The 16,816-nt window shown below is 44.2% G+C and overlaps 1 protein-coding gene across 6 annotated transcripts in view; it reads left to right on the forward strand.

Moving 5' to 3' along the window:
* Positions 1–16,816, forward strand: part of TSPAN18 (tetraspanin 18) — a 122,854-nt gene that overhangs the window by 91,207 nt on the left and 14,831 nt on the right. For 5 of the 6 annotated variants that reach the window (XM_074909411.1, XM_074909415.1, XM_074909413.1 and 2 more), the window contains 3 exons: positions 4,408–4,497; positions 10,222–10,313; positions 11,086–11,280. In XM_074909411.1, the coding sequence (XP_074765512.1) occupies positions 10,251–10,313; positions 11,086–11,280 (258 nt within the window). In that variant the 5' untranslated portion in view covers positions 4,408–4,497; positions 10,222–10,250. Of the gene's footprint in view, positions 1–2,621; positions 2,764–4,407; positions 4,498–10,221; positions 10,314–11,085; positions 11,281–16,816 lie in introns of all 6 variants that reach the window. The other variant, XM_074909414.1, reaches the window with a different exon arrangement.

Here is a 16,816-nt window from a genome sequence, read left to right on the forward strand (position 1 = left end):
GTCATCTGTTTTAGAAAGATAGACAATTGGTACCATATGGTTCCATTGTAGGGCGGTTAATACAAGGGAGAATACACCTGTGAGCTATCTGAGGCCTTTTTTAAAGGAACAGAACTTAAAAGAGTTGCAGGCTATCAGATGTGTTGGTTCTGTATGCAATATCTTGCGTGAAAAGCTGTATGAAAGAGCCAGACATGATTACCTATTGAACTTTGCTTGGGAAGGGGCCAAAGTGAGCAGTTCATGTTTCGAACAATGCTGTACGCACATTTGCACTAGTTGAAACGGAGTGGTTTGTGGCCTGATGCTATCCTGGCGCTTCAAATATGCACCCTAGCACTTCTCCAAATGTTACAACATTTGGGAGAATAGGTTCTGCTCTGGGACTTCTGAATTTCCATTTTGAATGTCTGTGTACATGTGGGAGATCTTACCTCCGTATGATCTCATGTATTCTATGCATCCATTGTGCAAAGTGGCAAATATAAAACATAGGTAGTAAGTGTTGTTTTATTGGTTTTGTTGCAAAGCTGGTCTTATTTATATGATGCTTTTTCCTCCTGTGTTGTTAGGCACAGCCTGTTGGTGGCAGAAATATGTCTTTGTTAAAAGCAGATGGACCAGAGTCAGGAAGGGATGTGGCTCAGTTGTCCCAAACCCTCTGCTTGGGTAGGAAACTGAAGGTAGTTTTAGGAGCAGCAGCTCAGATTCATTTAAACACCATCCCAAGCCTCATCTGATTTTAGTGTTATAAAAGCCAATCAGGTAATTGTTTTAAGGTATAAGATGCCCCGAAGGGCTTTGCTCACTCAAATGTACTGAGGAATTAAATGCTCCCGGGCAGTGCAACTACCTCATTCACTCCAGTGTGGCAAGGCAAGGCAGTCATTGCTGGTAAATGGGCCCATGTTACAGTGACATTAGCATTTTAACGCAACTAAAGAGGAGGTAGATTGACTGTAATTTACTATCTAGTTGCATGGCCTTGTGCAGGTCCCCTCATCGCTGCTCCACAGGGGCTGATTATAGTTACACAGTGCACTTTGGAATGTAATTGGATTTACATGCAGTAATGTATTTGTGTTGCAGCAATGACTCTGCTATGAAAGCACTATGAAATTCCAGTGCAATTAGTTATTTATGTAGGAGCAATAGTTATAGGATAATTCATGGGGCTGACAGCTTGTGCCGACCTCCAGTTCAGGAGGAGCAAATGTTTTACTTTTTTCTGAAGTCATTGCAAGGGAATGATATTAATCTGATCCTGCTTCCACAGAGGTGTTTCTCCTCACCCTTCACCATAAAAAGCACTAAATAATAAATGCTAGATAAAAATCCAGCAGGACATGACTTCTGTCTTCAGCTTCTCCTTTGGCTGAATGTACGTGCTGGCACGTGTTTCAGTTCACAGAGTCACAGAATCATCTCGGTTGGAAAAGACCTCGAAGCTCCTCCAGTCCAACCATTTACCTCACCCTGACCGTTCCCAACTCCACCAGATCCCTCAGCGCTGGGTCAACCCAACTCTTCAACCCCTCCAGGGATGGGGACTCCTCCCCCTGCCCTGGGCAGCCCATTCCAACACCTAACAACCCGTTCTGTAAAGAAATGCTTACTAATATCTAGTCCAAATCTAGTCTAAATCTTCCTAATATCTAGTTCCTCTAGATCCTGCAAATGTGTGAACAAAGGGGACTGGCAGCAGCTAGAGGCACTTGAGAAGCAAGATGCCCATGGCCTTTCTGCACTAGTTAACATGTAGGAGACTGGAATTCTCCCAAAGACAGGCCTTTCTTCTCCGTCTTGCGCCCTCCATTCATTTCTTTTTTCACTTGCTACCTGTTGACTATATCAGCCTCTTTCTGCCCCCTCCCTCTCTGCTCTGGCTCTCCATCTGTCTCGGTGCATGACACCAGTTGGAGCCACGAGTTTAGCTGCTTCTCCTTCATCAAAGCCCACTCCTCACAAAGAGCTGCTCGAAAACCAGTGAATGTGAAGAGAAGCCAGTGCTCAGGGCAGAGACTTGATGTCCGTGGTGGCTATGAGATGAGCAAGGAGGCAGGGGAAGGGGCCAAGCGTGGCTGCGAGGCCCGCTGAGGCAGTGAGGCCCGTGAGCGCGCAGCTCCAAGGAAGGATGCTCGGCCTCCGTCTCTCCAGCTTCCACTGCGTTTCCCCAGCGACTGTAATTAAAGGCATCAGCTTGCTCCAGTCACAATTAGGCACGGTGGTTTTGTACTTTCTGCAATTCTCCCTAATGACAAAATCGTAGCTATTAACCAAAGAAAGTCTGTTTGGCAGGGACTTCCTCCCCTTTAGGGCCATAGAGTAAGATGGAGTATTGCTATTGTTTGGCACCAAACACACTCTTTCATCCCTTCTGACACAGCACCTGCTGGTACCTACTGAAGCATTTCAGCTCGCTCGCTCTCTCTGCGGTGCTGTAATTTCTTTAAAATATTGTGACTTAAGAGGAATAAAAAAATAAAATTCCTCTCCCACGCAGACCTTTGAGGGCTTGTAGGGATGTAATTATATGCACACGCCGTAGGAGCAGGAATCCTATCATTCTGGTTATTTTCCTAATGATAGGTTTATATAGCACAGTGTCATCTCTATTTCAGAGTTAGAGCCATCTTCTCCTGGCAGCACCTATCCCAGGATAGTGGCATCACAGGATGGGACAGCTGAAGAAATTGTCTCTCAACTGTACATGCAAAACACAGGACGAAGTGTTCCCCACACACAAAAGAAAAAAATAAGAAGGTAGGGGTGAGCACTGGGCTCTGACTGTCTAAAAGGATGTCTCTACTGTGAGGCAGTGATGCTGTCTTACCCTAGCTGTAGACACTCCAAGCCCTTCTCCAGAGGTCGCTGCGCCTGCTGCAGCCATCTCCCGGGTGGTCACATAGCATCCTCTGAACTTCCACACCGGTGGCAGAGCTGGGACAGCCTTCATTCATACGCAGCATTGTAAAGTGGGGCAATTCAGCCGCCGGTCAGCAGATGCCTTCCGTACGTTGCGGCAGAGATGGGTTGATTTGCTATTGATGATTTGCTATTGATGTTTGTACCCTCCAGATTTCAAAAGGGAAGCCATCCCTACTCATCATTCAGAGATGTAGGTCCACAGTGACAGAGGAAGGACATTAAATGTGAGGGATTCATGCAAAACAAAAAGTCTATGAATATTCATTATATGTTTTATATTGTAATAGTTTCAGCCACCTTGAAACTCTTTGTTCGCTTCCTGCCAGCCACAAACGATAGACTTTTACTCACAGAAGTCTTAATGGGAGGCAATTTTCAAAGGCGCATTCACAAATGTTTGTGGGAAACAGATGTTGAATGCACCCCCTCCAGAAATCATGGTGAAACACGAGCAGTGAGAGAGCAGGGTGACTTATCTGATCCCTCGCAGGGAAGCGGTGGTTTCAGCAAAGCTGCGAGTATTCCCAAAGGATTTGCGGAGGGTGAGTGAGTGACAGCATCAAGCAACCCGCTGTGAATATTGGACCCTTATGGCATGGGGTGCTGTTTGAATAGTTAAAGGCTGCCCGTTCCCCACAGGCCCCACAGTGTGGGGTTGGGGCTGTGTTGGATGGGTGGAAAAAACAACCCCGGTGAAGGTGCCCTGAGAAAACAACAGTCAACCAGGCGTGCTTTGCACGTTAGTCTGTAGTCTCACCTCACCTTTGCCTAGCCAAAGACTGTCATTAGCGATGTGCAGGCAGAAATTAAAATTTACCGAGAAAACTGTAACTGTTAGCTCAAGGGCAGTGGCAGTCTGTACCTGGGTCCCTCTGCCTGCACTGGTTTACCTAATGCCTTTGGGCAGGCAGCACAGTGGCCTCACCACTCCTCTCTGCTGCTGCTTCCCAGGCAGTGACAGTGAGGCAGAGGGAGAGCAAACACTTTGCTCAACTTGGCGTGAGAGCTGCCTGGAAGAACGAGGGATATTGCCCAGCGTCTCAGGCTGCTGCTCCTAACGGCCAGGCTGGGCTTCCCAAAGATGCATTCCATCTCCTTCCCTCTGCCTTTTCCATTTTCCTGGTAAATGGGCTGTAAAGTCACAGCAGATTAAAGTTTGTCTAAACCTCCTGTAAAATATTGAAGGTGCAGCTGGTATTAATCTAGTCCTGTTGTGGTATGAGGTGCATGTGTATTGGGACTATAGATTTACATGTGGTCTGTGGGCATTTAAAACACCCCAAAGGTTATTAAAGAGATTCTGAGGAACTGGATCCCTCACTGAGTATTAAAAGCTCTTCATTAGTGCTAATGTACACTAAATTAAGGTGGCAATTAGACTGAGCATATTCATCAGGATGGTGTGTTTTAATAAATTGTGTATTTAACATGATTGCATTTTATTGACTTCTGCAGTAATTGCATATTTTTCTCTTACAGGACAAGCTTGGCTAGAAAGAGATACATGGGACACACAGACAATTAAAGACTAGAATAGACACTGTGCTTCAAGTCCCAAGATTTGTGAAGGTGAGCCTTGTTTATAGCTCGCTCTTTCTGCATGCCAGATGCTTTCTCTGTATCTCTGTCGAGGCTGGATAGGTATAGCCATGGTGTGCAGGAGGTGGGTAAGAAAAACACAACTCGTCTGCCATCATGTCATCTGTGGGGTGTACTGCTGCAAGTTGTCCCCATTTGGTCTCCTAATTAAACTGCCCCCATCTCTGTTCTATATAGAGAAGCAGACTGTGTGGAAATAAGTACTCAGAGGGTTTTCTGGAAGGCACCACCTGTTAGATTGTTCTCTTAACAGACCCCACAACTTTGGTTTAAAGGAGTTGGATGCTGCTTGCAGATAATGAACACAGAAATCTCCTTGGGAGAGGGGTACTCCGTGAAGGAAGGAAGCGTGCTGAGCCAAGGCTCCATACCTGCAAGCCAGAGGGTGAGCTGCTATGTTGCTGGAGAGACGACACAATGGAGTCATGCCAGGTTGCCAGCTCCCACCTTAGAGCTTCAGGGACATTTCTAGTGATACCTCAGCTGGGACAGCCTCTAGAAATTGATGCGTTGACTTGGTCCCCATGTTCTAATTCCTTTAAAGGCTGTCTGATGGTGGGTTTGGAGAGCTTCAAACATGTCTTCTGCTTTTACTTGGTTGCATTGGGCATCAGTATGAAAGCAGGTGTGAGTTAGCATCATTTGCTCCTCAAGCTGTTGGCTAAAATTTTGTAAGAGGTACTGCAGAACTTGTTCTTAGGTTTTAAAGGAAGCAACGGATCAGTTCAGTGGACAACGTCTTCATGCATATTGATGGCAAGGAGACATTTACATCTGAAAAGAAGAGATAGATGGACAACATGATAGAGGAGAAGTGACTGAAAAAGTGGTTTGCATGAGGGTTGGACAAAGTGACTTTGAGATGTCTCTTCCAGTCTTTGTTATTCTGTGATTCTTTTTCAAGTATTCAAGACAGGGAGACTGTGATAAGCCATCAGGGAGGTGCACAATGTCTGAGTTTTATGTAGCGAACTGCAGAACTGTGTTAGGGGTGGGTTTACGTGGTTGGAATGATAGGCAAGGAAAATGGTTTGCACACTTATTTTCAACAGAGGGTATGAGTGGCATGATATGGAAGATGCAAGGATTGAGACTGGTGAAGATAAGGTGCTCCTGAGAGTTCTGATAGACTAGCACATCCGAAGGATGCTCTTTATTCCTTGGACAACTGTTTTGAAGAATCTTTTCACAAGGAGAGTGGTCAAACATTGGAAGAGGTGCCCGGGGAGACTGGTGAATCTCAGTCCTTGGAGATATTCAAAACTTAAATAACGACAACAGGTTGCTCAGGGTCAACCTTTGAAGTTGGTTCAAACTTTGGAATTGGCCCGGGATGGAAGCAGTGAGTGTTTGTACTCAGCAGCATCCAGAGGTCCTGTCCAAACTTAAGTTTTTCAGTGATTCCATCTCCAAGGCAAGGCTAAAGGGACAATTGAAGTGAAACCGCAGGTTTCAATCCAGTGTGAGAGCGACCAAGGGATAGATGGAAATGTCAGTGGTAGCAAAGAGAAACTTGGAAGCAGTTTTGAGGGCTGTGGTTGAGAGGCTGCCTTTAGATTGCCTTTAGATATGTGAAGTTCAAGGTAGCTGCAAGCATGCAAAAGCAAATGTCAGAAGGAAGGAAATAAATGGTGACTGGAGAACAAAAAAATATGCATTGCCTTGAAGAACTAGACTTTATTTCTAACTGACTGCAGCAGCTGGGATATGTTTCCTGGCTACACTGCCTGGGGATTTTTAGCCTCCCCATCACTTTGCAGATAAAATTCGTATTAGGGTGGGAGAAGTGTAGAATAGTCTGCCTAAGAAAAAAATGAACATTTATAGCTACATTTCAGACAAAAACAAATGCATCTCATATGTCTCACAGGTCTGAGATGGGACAAGCCAGGGAAAGCATCTGTCAGCCGCTGTCTTCTGCAGTTCTGACTCTTAATATTTACTTAGCGTTAAATGTCTCCTGCAGAGTAGAACTTAATCTGTCACAAATTTGGGGCCTGGAGGAGGGAAGAGAAGATATTTTTAAAAGGCAGATTAAGACATATGCGTTCAGTTTTTATCACACTTGCATCAGTGCGTAGTAGGAGTAACTTATAAAATTTGCCTTTTGTGTGTATGGCTTAAAAAGAAAAGTGGTAGGAAAAAGCAGCTCTGTGGGACAGGAATGTCCTTTCATGTCAGTTATTTTTTCCATGCCGGCTGTCATCAGGGACTTTCAGGTACCTTCAGCTAATTAGTAAGGCAGCAGTTGGCACAAATGATTTCATAATTACATTATTTGTAAGTAACTTTATTTGCATTTTGCTTGCATTGTTTGTAAATAGCATTAGTTATATTCTCTTCAAAGTCTAGAGCACTACTGCATATATCAGCTAGACAGTAATACCTTTCATATATGCCGCAGTGCTTGAGCTCTGATGTGAAACACTTTTAAGTGCTACGTAAGAGGCCAGGTCATGCTTTTGATTGATTTGCTGTGTTTTAATCAGTGTAATCACAGGATCCAAATGGTGATCTTGCATGTGCTGTTTGGGAATCTGGGTACCCCATAGAAACTGGGAAGGGTGTGTTATGCTTGTACCTGCGGGTCTCTCCAAGCTCGAAGTTCCAGCACTGAAACAGTTGCTCAGAGCTCCTGTTTCTCAGATCAGATCAGTGGGTTGGCATTTTTTGGAAGTTTGCATTGAGCTCTTACAATGTGGAGGCTCTGACATGCTCTGTTCTTGGCCATGCCAGCCCAGACCTCCTACTGTTGCCGCTGACTTCCATTTGCACATCCTGAGTTGAAGGGCTTTGGGATTTGTAAGCCCCACTTGGTGTGTTCCTGGCTTGAAGCACAGCACGATTAGTAGGGTTGCACTTAGTTATTGCTTTGCTGTGTGAAGCGTGGTGGGTTTAGAAATTGCAGATCTGAGCCCAGCACCACCACTAGGGACAATTCCTCCCCCCGGGCAAACAAGGGAGTCCCTATTTGTCAAAGCTGAGTGTCCGTGCGTTCACATTGCTCCCAGGTTACTGACTGCGTGGCCCTGCCAGTGAAGTTTTCAGGACCTGATTGCTCAACAGATTAAGAGTCTCCCTTCCCTGCTCATACGTCTTAACATACTGAGCAGATGCACCAGCAGGAGCAATTCAAGGAGTCGTAGCTTAGGTTTGTCTTTGAAAAGAAAAGGAGGCCTGTACTCAGCTTGTGTAAATCGGAGTGGTTGCAAGGGAACCTGCTCATCTTGCAGAGGAAGCAGACTCAGAGATGGAAAGTAAAGTAAGGTGGGACTGTGATTTATCAACTCTACAAAGCAGCAGGACAGCGTTAAGACTCAGGAGCTGCTGCTTCTTGGTCAACAAGCAATGTTTTTCTTGTGGGTGTGTCTGGAGAGAGGTGAGTGTGAATGATGTGAAGTGGCACAATAGGGCTAAACTGGTTTGCTTTTTATTCCTTTTTTTGCCTAAGGCTACTATGATATGGGGAGTGCTCAAGTCAGCAGGACTTAGAAGTTTTTCAGATAACTCTCAGACTTTGGCTAATATACTGAAATTAAGCCATCCTTTGTTTCACTGGAGCATAATTTTTTTGTGTGCTGATGGGAACATCTGGGTGCCACTAACTGTGGGGCTCTTGAAGTTTCAGTATCCTATCGATTTGCCCGTATTTTCATATCCCTCTTTACTATATTGTCCAAGCTCATGGTTTAGTGGAGCTGAAGGTTCACCATAAACCATGAAACTGAACAATTTCCTCCCCAGCTCCTTACCCTTTTGGACTTCAAGATCTCCTTTCTCTGTGAGATTTGCAGACTTGGCTTTAAACATCATCAGGAAGCTGTGAGCATCTCCTCCAGACCCACATCAAAGCTCTGTGCCCTACTCCATCTCCTGCAGTCATGTGTGGTCTTGGCTTTGAGTCTCTCTGGGCAGAACAGTTGTGTTTCAGAGGTATAAGGAAATAAAATTTGCAAAGAAAAATATTGCCCTCGTTCTCAGGTTCAGATTCAGGTTCGTGTTTCTCCAGAAGTGAGGTGGACTCTAAGACTGGCTTTTTGGGTCTTCTTGAGATTCTTTTAGCAGAGGGGATTCCCTGGGCAGTACCCAGACAGCAGAGACACGCTGCTGTCCTGCCCCAGGTATGTGAGGACGCAGAGGAAAAGCAGCTATGTCTCCACATGAGCTTCCGCATCACACCATTTGTGTGTCTGCCTGTTTTGCCACTAGGAAGGAACCGATTTGATTTTTAAACCAAGTCAAGGAAGTGCAGCAAACACCCACTGTATGATAAAAATCTGGCTCTTACCTCAGGCAACCCCTTGCTGGGAGCTCTGCCTGCCATGGGCTTTCTAAGGTCTTTGGCTGAAGCAGAGCAGTTCCCATGGTCATGGAGGGAAGCACCCCACAAGGCTCTACAGCACTCCCAAGTTTTGTGGTTTAACAAAAGCAACGAGGGAGTGGAAGAAAGGGTTTTGTTTCTGGCCTGGTGAAAACCTTGGATAATTTACTTTTTTTCTTTTTAAGTGAATTGAATGTACTTTGCTAACATAGCATATCACTGGAGGCAGATCTGTTTAGGGAATGGCATTTGCAGTGGCGAAGGGGAAAGAGATGGGTTAAGAAGCACATGGGCTTTGGGAAGGCTTTTCTGGGGAGCTAAGCAAATGTGTGTCTCTGTGTTTGCATACATATGCATCCATCTGTGCACGGTGCCATGACTGCATTATCTTCTGTTTCAGTGAAAGTTTTACTGGTTTATGTCTTTATTTGTCTATCCCTCTAGGGTACTTGGTGATATAATTGCATATTGGGAAAGTCACTTCATTAAACAGCAAGCAGAAACCTTATTCCAGTGTAGCCTTACCTGGTCAGGATTTATAGCGGCTCTTCCAATAACTGTCTTAAGCAGTTTGTTGTCTAATTCAGAAATGGAGTTTCAAAACTGGTTAAAATTCCTTAGCATTTCTTCCTGGTCTTTAAAGCTTACCAATGTTGATCTGTGTGCTCTGCCTGCAGAAGACCTGTGCAGGGTGGAGTGTAGAGCACCAGGACTTCACTGGCACAGTAACATTTCACATGACACAACAAGCAAAAATTGTGACCCGGGCTGAGTACAGTGTGAGGACAGTCTTCTCAGGCCCCGGCATGTCCACACACTGCAGTCATTCTCAGCCCAGCTCCTCCAAACTTCTACCAGTTTCCCTGAAAATGTTGTCGCTGTGTGTGGCATTCAGTCTGTGGAGAAAGCTTGGATGGAGCTAACCATCCCAAATGCTTACTTGTGAGTCTCTCAAACGGGCACAGCTTATTCTGGCTCCTGTGTTGATAGGACCTTTTTTTGGCGTGGAGTAGGCAGGTACATTCAGTGCTTCTTAGACTTGACAGGCTTTAGGGACTGGGAAAAAAAATATCTTCGTGTGCAGAGGGATATTTTTTCCCCTAGAATCTCACTCTGCAAGCAAAGCTAGATCTTTCCTCTCCTGCAACCTTCCTCTTCACATCTGCGTTTGCCGTTAGACTTGTAAGAATGCAAAGGGACTTAGCAGTGATCATTATCTCTTACTAGTCTGCACTACGTTGCCTTCTTCAGGTAAGAAACTAGCTTTTCTGTATAATGAACTCTGCAGGATCTTGGGGGAAATACAAATGGAAATAGGATTGTGTCACTCCAATAAAAAATGAGTGTGCTGAGGAAGTGCTGGTATTTTGCAGGAAGGTTTGGATCAAGGAGCCTGAAGACCATGGAGGGAGACTGTCTGAGCTGCATGAAGTACCTGATGTTTCTTTTCAATTTCTTTATATTTGTAAGTATTTAGAATCCACTTTCTCTCCTGAATCCTCCTGTTTCTAGCAGCCTGCTGCTCCCCATCAGAATAGGCTGTAATTTGGTAAAGGTGCCATGATACAGAATATTCCCTCAGCTTTGCACTAGCAATCACTGAGGGTTTTGCAGCATCCAACGATGCTCAGATATTCAGTAAGCCAGCACAGTGGTCACTGTTGTCTGAGTTATTCCTGTCTTTGACAAAGGAGACCAGAATGAAAGCTGCAACTAGTGGTGTCCATGGTCTATCCTTGAATGGCAAAATAAGTTGTTTTCTAGCCCTGGGTGCTCTGGCTGAGGTTTCACAAGGAAACACAGTCATTTTCCTACCACATGCAGAGTCGTTCTCGGTGACCCTGTTGCTCTTGCCTTTGATAGGAAGGGTGGGAGCACCCAGCCATCCTGGCCTCTGTGGCGGGGATGGTTCCACGTGCCCCTTCACTGGGCTGTCCCCTACAGATGTGACAGCAGCTCGACTCGGTCTTTCAGCATTAGGGAGGGCATAAACAGTTGCTAGAGTGACACGTGCAGGAAGAAAGGTGCTTTGGCTACAAATGGTTCATTTGGTGAGCAAGCGATACTCAGAGTACCGTCTCAGCAGTTACCTGCTCAGCGGAGAATATATGCTATGGAGAAACACAGATATTCCAAGTGAACCTCTTTGATCAAAAGGTAGCAACGAGTCCAGTTTTTCTGCAGCAGTTGTTTTATGTTGACCTACCCCCTTCTCTCCTCTCCTTGTGTCGTGACAGCTGGGAGGAGCATGCCTACTGGGAGTTGGCATCTGGGTCATTGTGGATCCCACAGGTTTCCGAGAGATAGTGGCTGCCAACCCCCTGCTCTTCACAGGAGCGTACATCATGCTGGCCATGGGAGCGATGCTCTTTCTGCTGGGTTTCCTCGGCTGCTGTGGTGCCATCCGTGAGAACAAATGCCTCCTGCTTTTTGTAAGTGTTCTTGCTTTTCCTGTTGGCCTTGTGATGCTTCCCAAGAATGGAAGTGACCGGATAGATGGATGCTGTGAGTGAGTGTCTGTTGTTGTAGCCATTATTCCCTTAGATAATAAATAGACTTAGGGTACTTTTACACACAGCTAGAAATACAGAGAATTTGCGTTTTCCCTATACTTAATTTGAGCCCAGTGGGTATGGAGTCTGGGAGTGTATTTGGATCTTGTTAAGCTTTGTTTCAAAATGGTCCTATTTGGTTGTTTGGTTTGGTTTTTTTACTTTTACAGTGTGACCAAAAATGGTCCTCTTTCGGCCACCCAAAACCCACTGCTCCACTTGTGGACACATTCCCCAGTGGTACACAACAAAGCAGAGGGAATATGTAGAGCAAAGCATCTGTGTAACAGAGCTCCCCATGTCAGCAGAAATGCCCAGCTCAGAACTGCATGGTGGCCTGTCATTGCAGCTCTCGACAGCTTGTCACTCCCTTATGCAGCCTACTCTCCTCCTAAAAGGAACCAGATTTGTCATCCTGGGTGAAGTTTTCCCCTGAATGATAGGGTTAAATTTTAGCCTGTGTGGTCAAGTACTATTTGCAAAGAGCTGGCCTCTAAAATAAGTCAGTTCTGACCTCTGCCATAAGTTCTGATACTGCAGGGTTTCCAGCCATTATCTCCTACTGGATGGCATTACCAGTTATGTATTGAAAGACAAAGATCATTAGTTTTATTTTTCATTTTTGTCAAATGTGACCTTTTCTTTCTTCCTCTGGGTCTGTTGGGGCTTTGCTGTTTTTTGTTTTGTTGGGGTTTTATTATAATCTTTATCTTATGGTGTTTTGTTATGATTCTGTCTTGCACAGCTGCTTCATGGTGCAGAAGAAGCTTGTCTAAATAGAACAGGAAAGTCCTCTTTCTTGAATGCAAAACCATTTTGTCCTAGAGATGAGCATGACTACACTGAGATAAATTCTCTTGGGCCCTTGGCTCACGCACCCCCTGAATTCATAACCTGCAAATAAGAGCCCTTTTCTGGAAGCCGCTGTGGATTTGATTTCTAGTGACTCACCTCAGAATTAAATCAGAAAATCAAATGTGTCACCTGTGAAATCATGGAGATCTGCTCAAAGAAACCTAATAAATTGCAAAAGATCAGGCCCAATGAACCTGAGGTTACTTAAAAGCCTGTCTTTGTCACATTAGAAAACTAAAAGTTATGTTTGATGAGAAATATTGATTGTAAGTGTATGCGGGAGTAATATTTTCGGTTTGGATCATGTCCACGGCATACAGATTGGGGCCCTGGCTGTGGGAAGGGAGCTCTGGGCCATGCTTTTTCCGGATTTAATATCACAGATTACGTCATGGTTTGAATAGGTCCTCCTGTTGTTTTAGTTACACTCCAGTGCACTCAGCCTCGTGGTTTTACTTTTCTGATTCTTAGAGATAGTTCTGAGCCCTTCTGCTTTATTTATTTACTTTTATTATTATTTTATTTTAAACTTGGAATGTGAGAAATATATGGGCTGGAAGTAACGCCCTAGACCAGGATAAACTCTAATTACTGGATGAGGAATTAGTGTTCCACTTTGATCAGGTCTTCCAGGGCTATTGGTATCAAAGTCAGCTCTGTTAACCTGCCATCTTATGTCCAACAGCAGTGAACCACTTGGATGAGGATCTGTGCTGATATCAATTGCGAAGAGTTATGTTGCTAATGTCTGTTTTTGGGGGGCTGCACCCACTGATGTGAAAATGCATAAAACATCTGTGAAAACAGAAATCTGATGGGAGTAAGTTTTAGGTGTTGAAAAAGCAAACCTTTCATGATCGTATGCCAGAGAGACTGGGAACACCTTGCAAAATGGAGAGTGTTAGGCTTCAAGGGGGTGGCACTTGGGGAGAAGTTGCTAGATCAAATCAAGTCCACTTACAAAGTTGTTAAAGAATTGATGAGCCAGAGAGCTGCTTGAGTGAGATTTCAGAGTGATGCATAATGTATATTTGAAGCTTTTAGTCCAAATGTAAACAGAAGATAGAAGGGACAAGACAGATGAACAAATGCATGTTCTCTAGGCTCTGGCTTCTGTGTTTGCTAGGACTTCTTTTTTTCATTAAGCTGCTTGTCTTTTGGTAAAAACAAATCACCGTGGAACTTAACATGTTGCATTAAGCACAAGGCTCTGAAGAGTTCTAGATTTCCCAGCATTTGGACTTGGCTTATGAAAAGCAATAAACATTGGCCTTGCGAAGTCAGACATTGAATAACTACTGGATTGTCCTAAAGACCCTCTGACTGCAGAAGAACACCATAAAAATTAGAGTCTAAAGTGCTGTTGAGCATACAGCATCACATTATGGGACTGAATTCAGCTTTGCAAAAAGAACAGTCCATGTTAGCTTCATTTGGTTTAGTTTTGAGTGCAGATGTCCTATTTTGCGCTCTTGTAAAATGGATGAAGTAGCCTCTGAAACTTTTCAGCATGAAAATGTGGGTCCTTTGGGTTAAAGGCAGTTGCTGCTCTTTTTGGAAGGGCATTGCTGAAACTGGAACAGCAGATGAGTTGTGGCAAAGAAACATGAAACACTGATTTGTGAAACCTTCTGTTAAACCCGTAACCAGGACCAGGAACTGCAGCAAGATTTTTGATCAACGGGCAAGATCGCACTCCTCAGGATGTTCACCTTGGATTGGGAGGTACCCAGGTCCAAGTGTTGTGTCTCGAGCATGAATTTGATTGTGAGGCTGCTGTCTCACACGCATGAACCAGTTGCCTGTTTAGTGCTCTTGTATATCAGTAAGCAACTTAATCTTGGGACGCACAACATAACAAGCAGATTTTGCCTCTCCTTAAAATGCAGAATGAGAGCAAGTTCTGAAACACTGATGAAGCATCTTCTTTTTCTCATCAGCCCTAATGGCTGCTCGTGCTTTTTCTACAGTAACTGCTACAAATCTGCAATGCACACTGCACAGTGTAAGTGCAAATCAGTTTGGGAATGATAATGAAGCTTATCAGAGATAATCTGAGAATGGCTGCTTCCACTTCTGCACAGGGCTGTGCTGGAGCTTGGGTGAACATGTATCTCCCAGTAATCAGTAAATGAAATGCAATTAGCAGGGTGATGGGATTAATCACTTGATCACCACCTTAGACCTCTCAGTGACTATGCTGAGATCCCTTGATGGATGATGATGTGAATTTGCAAAGCATCGTTCATTCTCATCACTTGTTCTTTGCCCTCCTGTGGTGAAATTAAAACAGTCTCTGGGCAGGAAAAATAGAAGCTACATAGAAAACTCCAGCAGTAAGAATAAATTATAGCCTTAACTAGTTCAGCAAAATCAAGCAATGGCATTCTGTTAGCACCTGAAGTCTCTGCTCATCTGACTCTTGTTTTGTCATTTGAGCCTAGGCTGCTTTTCTTTTGTTTCCACTGCAGAAGCAGGAAGACAAATGGGACAGGGTACTACATATGCTTTTCCAGTGGGGAAAAAATTGCTTACAGCTCTGATAATTGACAACAAAACAACATTTTGCCCATTCCAAGCAGGTAGTTTGAATTCTCTCTCCATTACTGAAACGCACTGCGCACAGCATTTCAGACACTGTTTATAAATCATTGCTTGAGAATCACAATAGTACTTCTGGCCCCATCTGCCTGCCTTCTGTTTCAGAAAGACCTTCAATAACCTTCTCTCACAAAAACCCCACCCAGACTTCTCGTGTTTATTTCTACTTGTTGCTTCAACCACCTTCATTGGTAACACGTACCAGGTATTTATTACCCTCCATGTGATGTAGTCTTACTGCGTTCTCCCTTCACTCCTGGTTTTCTCACATGGTGCTAAGATCTGAGTTAATTTCTAAATGTTCACTCCGTTTTGTAAAATCATCTTTGAGTCTTGGGATCCTTGAATTTTAGAAGGGCTGACTCTCAAATGGTGATTTCATGTCTACAAAAACATTAAAAATGACCATATAATTCAGACTTATGGTTCCTCAAGCCCACTATTTTGTCTCCAGGAATGGAAATAAATGCCATTTTGGGAGAGGGTGTGAACCTAGCCACTTTCTGCTCTGTTTCCATAGTTGTTCCACAGCACCAACATTTGTTGTTTTAAGGATGTTAGAGGGCACATCCCTGCCTCTTCCTTTCACTGTTTGTTAGGGACTGAAGCAGCATCAGACTAGCATGAGGCATCAACATAACTGAGAATTGGTCCCGAAGACAAGGCTAAGTCCTGAGCTGTTTGATGTCAGTGAGTGCTTTTCTGCTCTGGGAGATTTGTTCTCTTCAACACTCTCTTCCTCTCTGCTCAGGTTTTACTTCTAGCTGTGTACCAGTTTTCTGTGCCATCTCTGACCAGGAGGGTCTGAGGTAGGAGCCTCAGGAGTCCCAGAGTTCATCCTGGGCAGGAGATGCTCCACGGTACCTGAGTGCTCTGGGTAGGCAAGGTCCCAGGGACAGCACCCTTGCAGCAAGACTCTCAGTCTCTCTGGGGATGAGACCTCTTAAATGCATCTGATTTACCTCTGTGAGGTGGGTGGTGAGGGCACATTGAATTGCTCAGGCTTGGTAACATCACAGAAACAAGGTGCCTTTAGAAAGACTGAAGACCAGACTTAGACTGAAGCAGCAAAAGGTTGCAAGGGTAACAGGATGAAAATACAGTTCTAGCTTGCATTGAACAACCACGTGCCTCTCTGTTTGCTTTGGTTTCTCATCCCTAGAATTATGATGACAGAAGTGTAATGATTTGCTCTCTCTTTTGCTCCCACTCAATCTGCTGGTTATTGCTTTCTGTCAGGTCTGCAGTGTGCCCTTTGTTTAAGGGTATGAATACGCACACTTTGGATACAATACAAGACATGGATGATACTTGCTTAATCAACTTAAAATTATGAAGCTGTGTTAGCAACTTTCTGTAGAGGTTCTGAATGGTTAATACTTAACTCAGTGCAATCCCACTCTGTGTGGGGGTATTAACGAAGGCTGATTTTGTCCTGAAATGCAGAATACTCTGAAAAGATTCCATTTTTGGTCACAGGTGTAAATATTTGAGTATACATCCCACTATCTTCTTCTATACAAAATGAGCCATGATCATGTTACAGTAAAATTATGTTGTTTATGTTGTGATGAAGGGTGTGTGTGTGCGTATGTGTTCTGCTGATCAAGGATGCCAATTAAACTCAGACACCAGAGTGAAAAGAGTAGGCTGATTTTACTGTTAATAATTAAAGGATATAACCAAGTAATACAGGAAATAAGCAATAAGAAAAATACAGAATAGTACACTTAATTATTACTACATACAGTTAATTATAGAAAATAAGAACAAGCAAAGTAATGCACCTAATCATTACTACACGATGGGGAGAATAGTGATTAAGAAAGATCCATCACCCCTTGCATACTTTACCAACATCCAGACCCGCAGGTGCTGGGCAGCCCCGGTTACAGCGAGGGTTTGGAGAGTCTGTCCTGACAAGTGGGAAATTCTATGCGGTGCCTCCACCCGTAGGTGA

This window comes from Athene noctua, chromosome 6 (assembly GCF_965140245.1).
Source record: "Athene noctua chromosome 6, bAthNoc1.hap1.1, whole genome shotgun sequence".
Classification (NCBI taxonomy): Eukaryota; Metazoa; Chordata; class Aves; order Strigiformes; family Strigidae; genus Athene; species Athene noctua.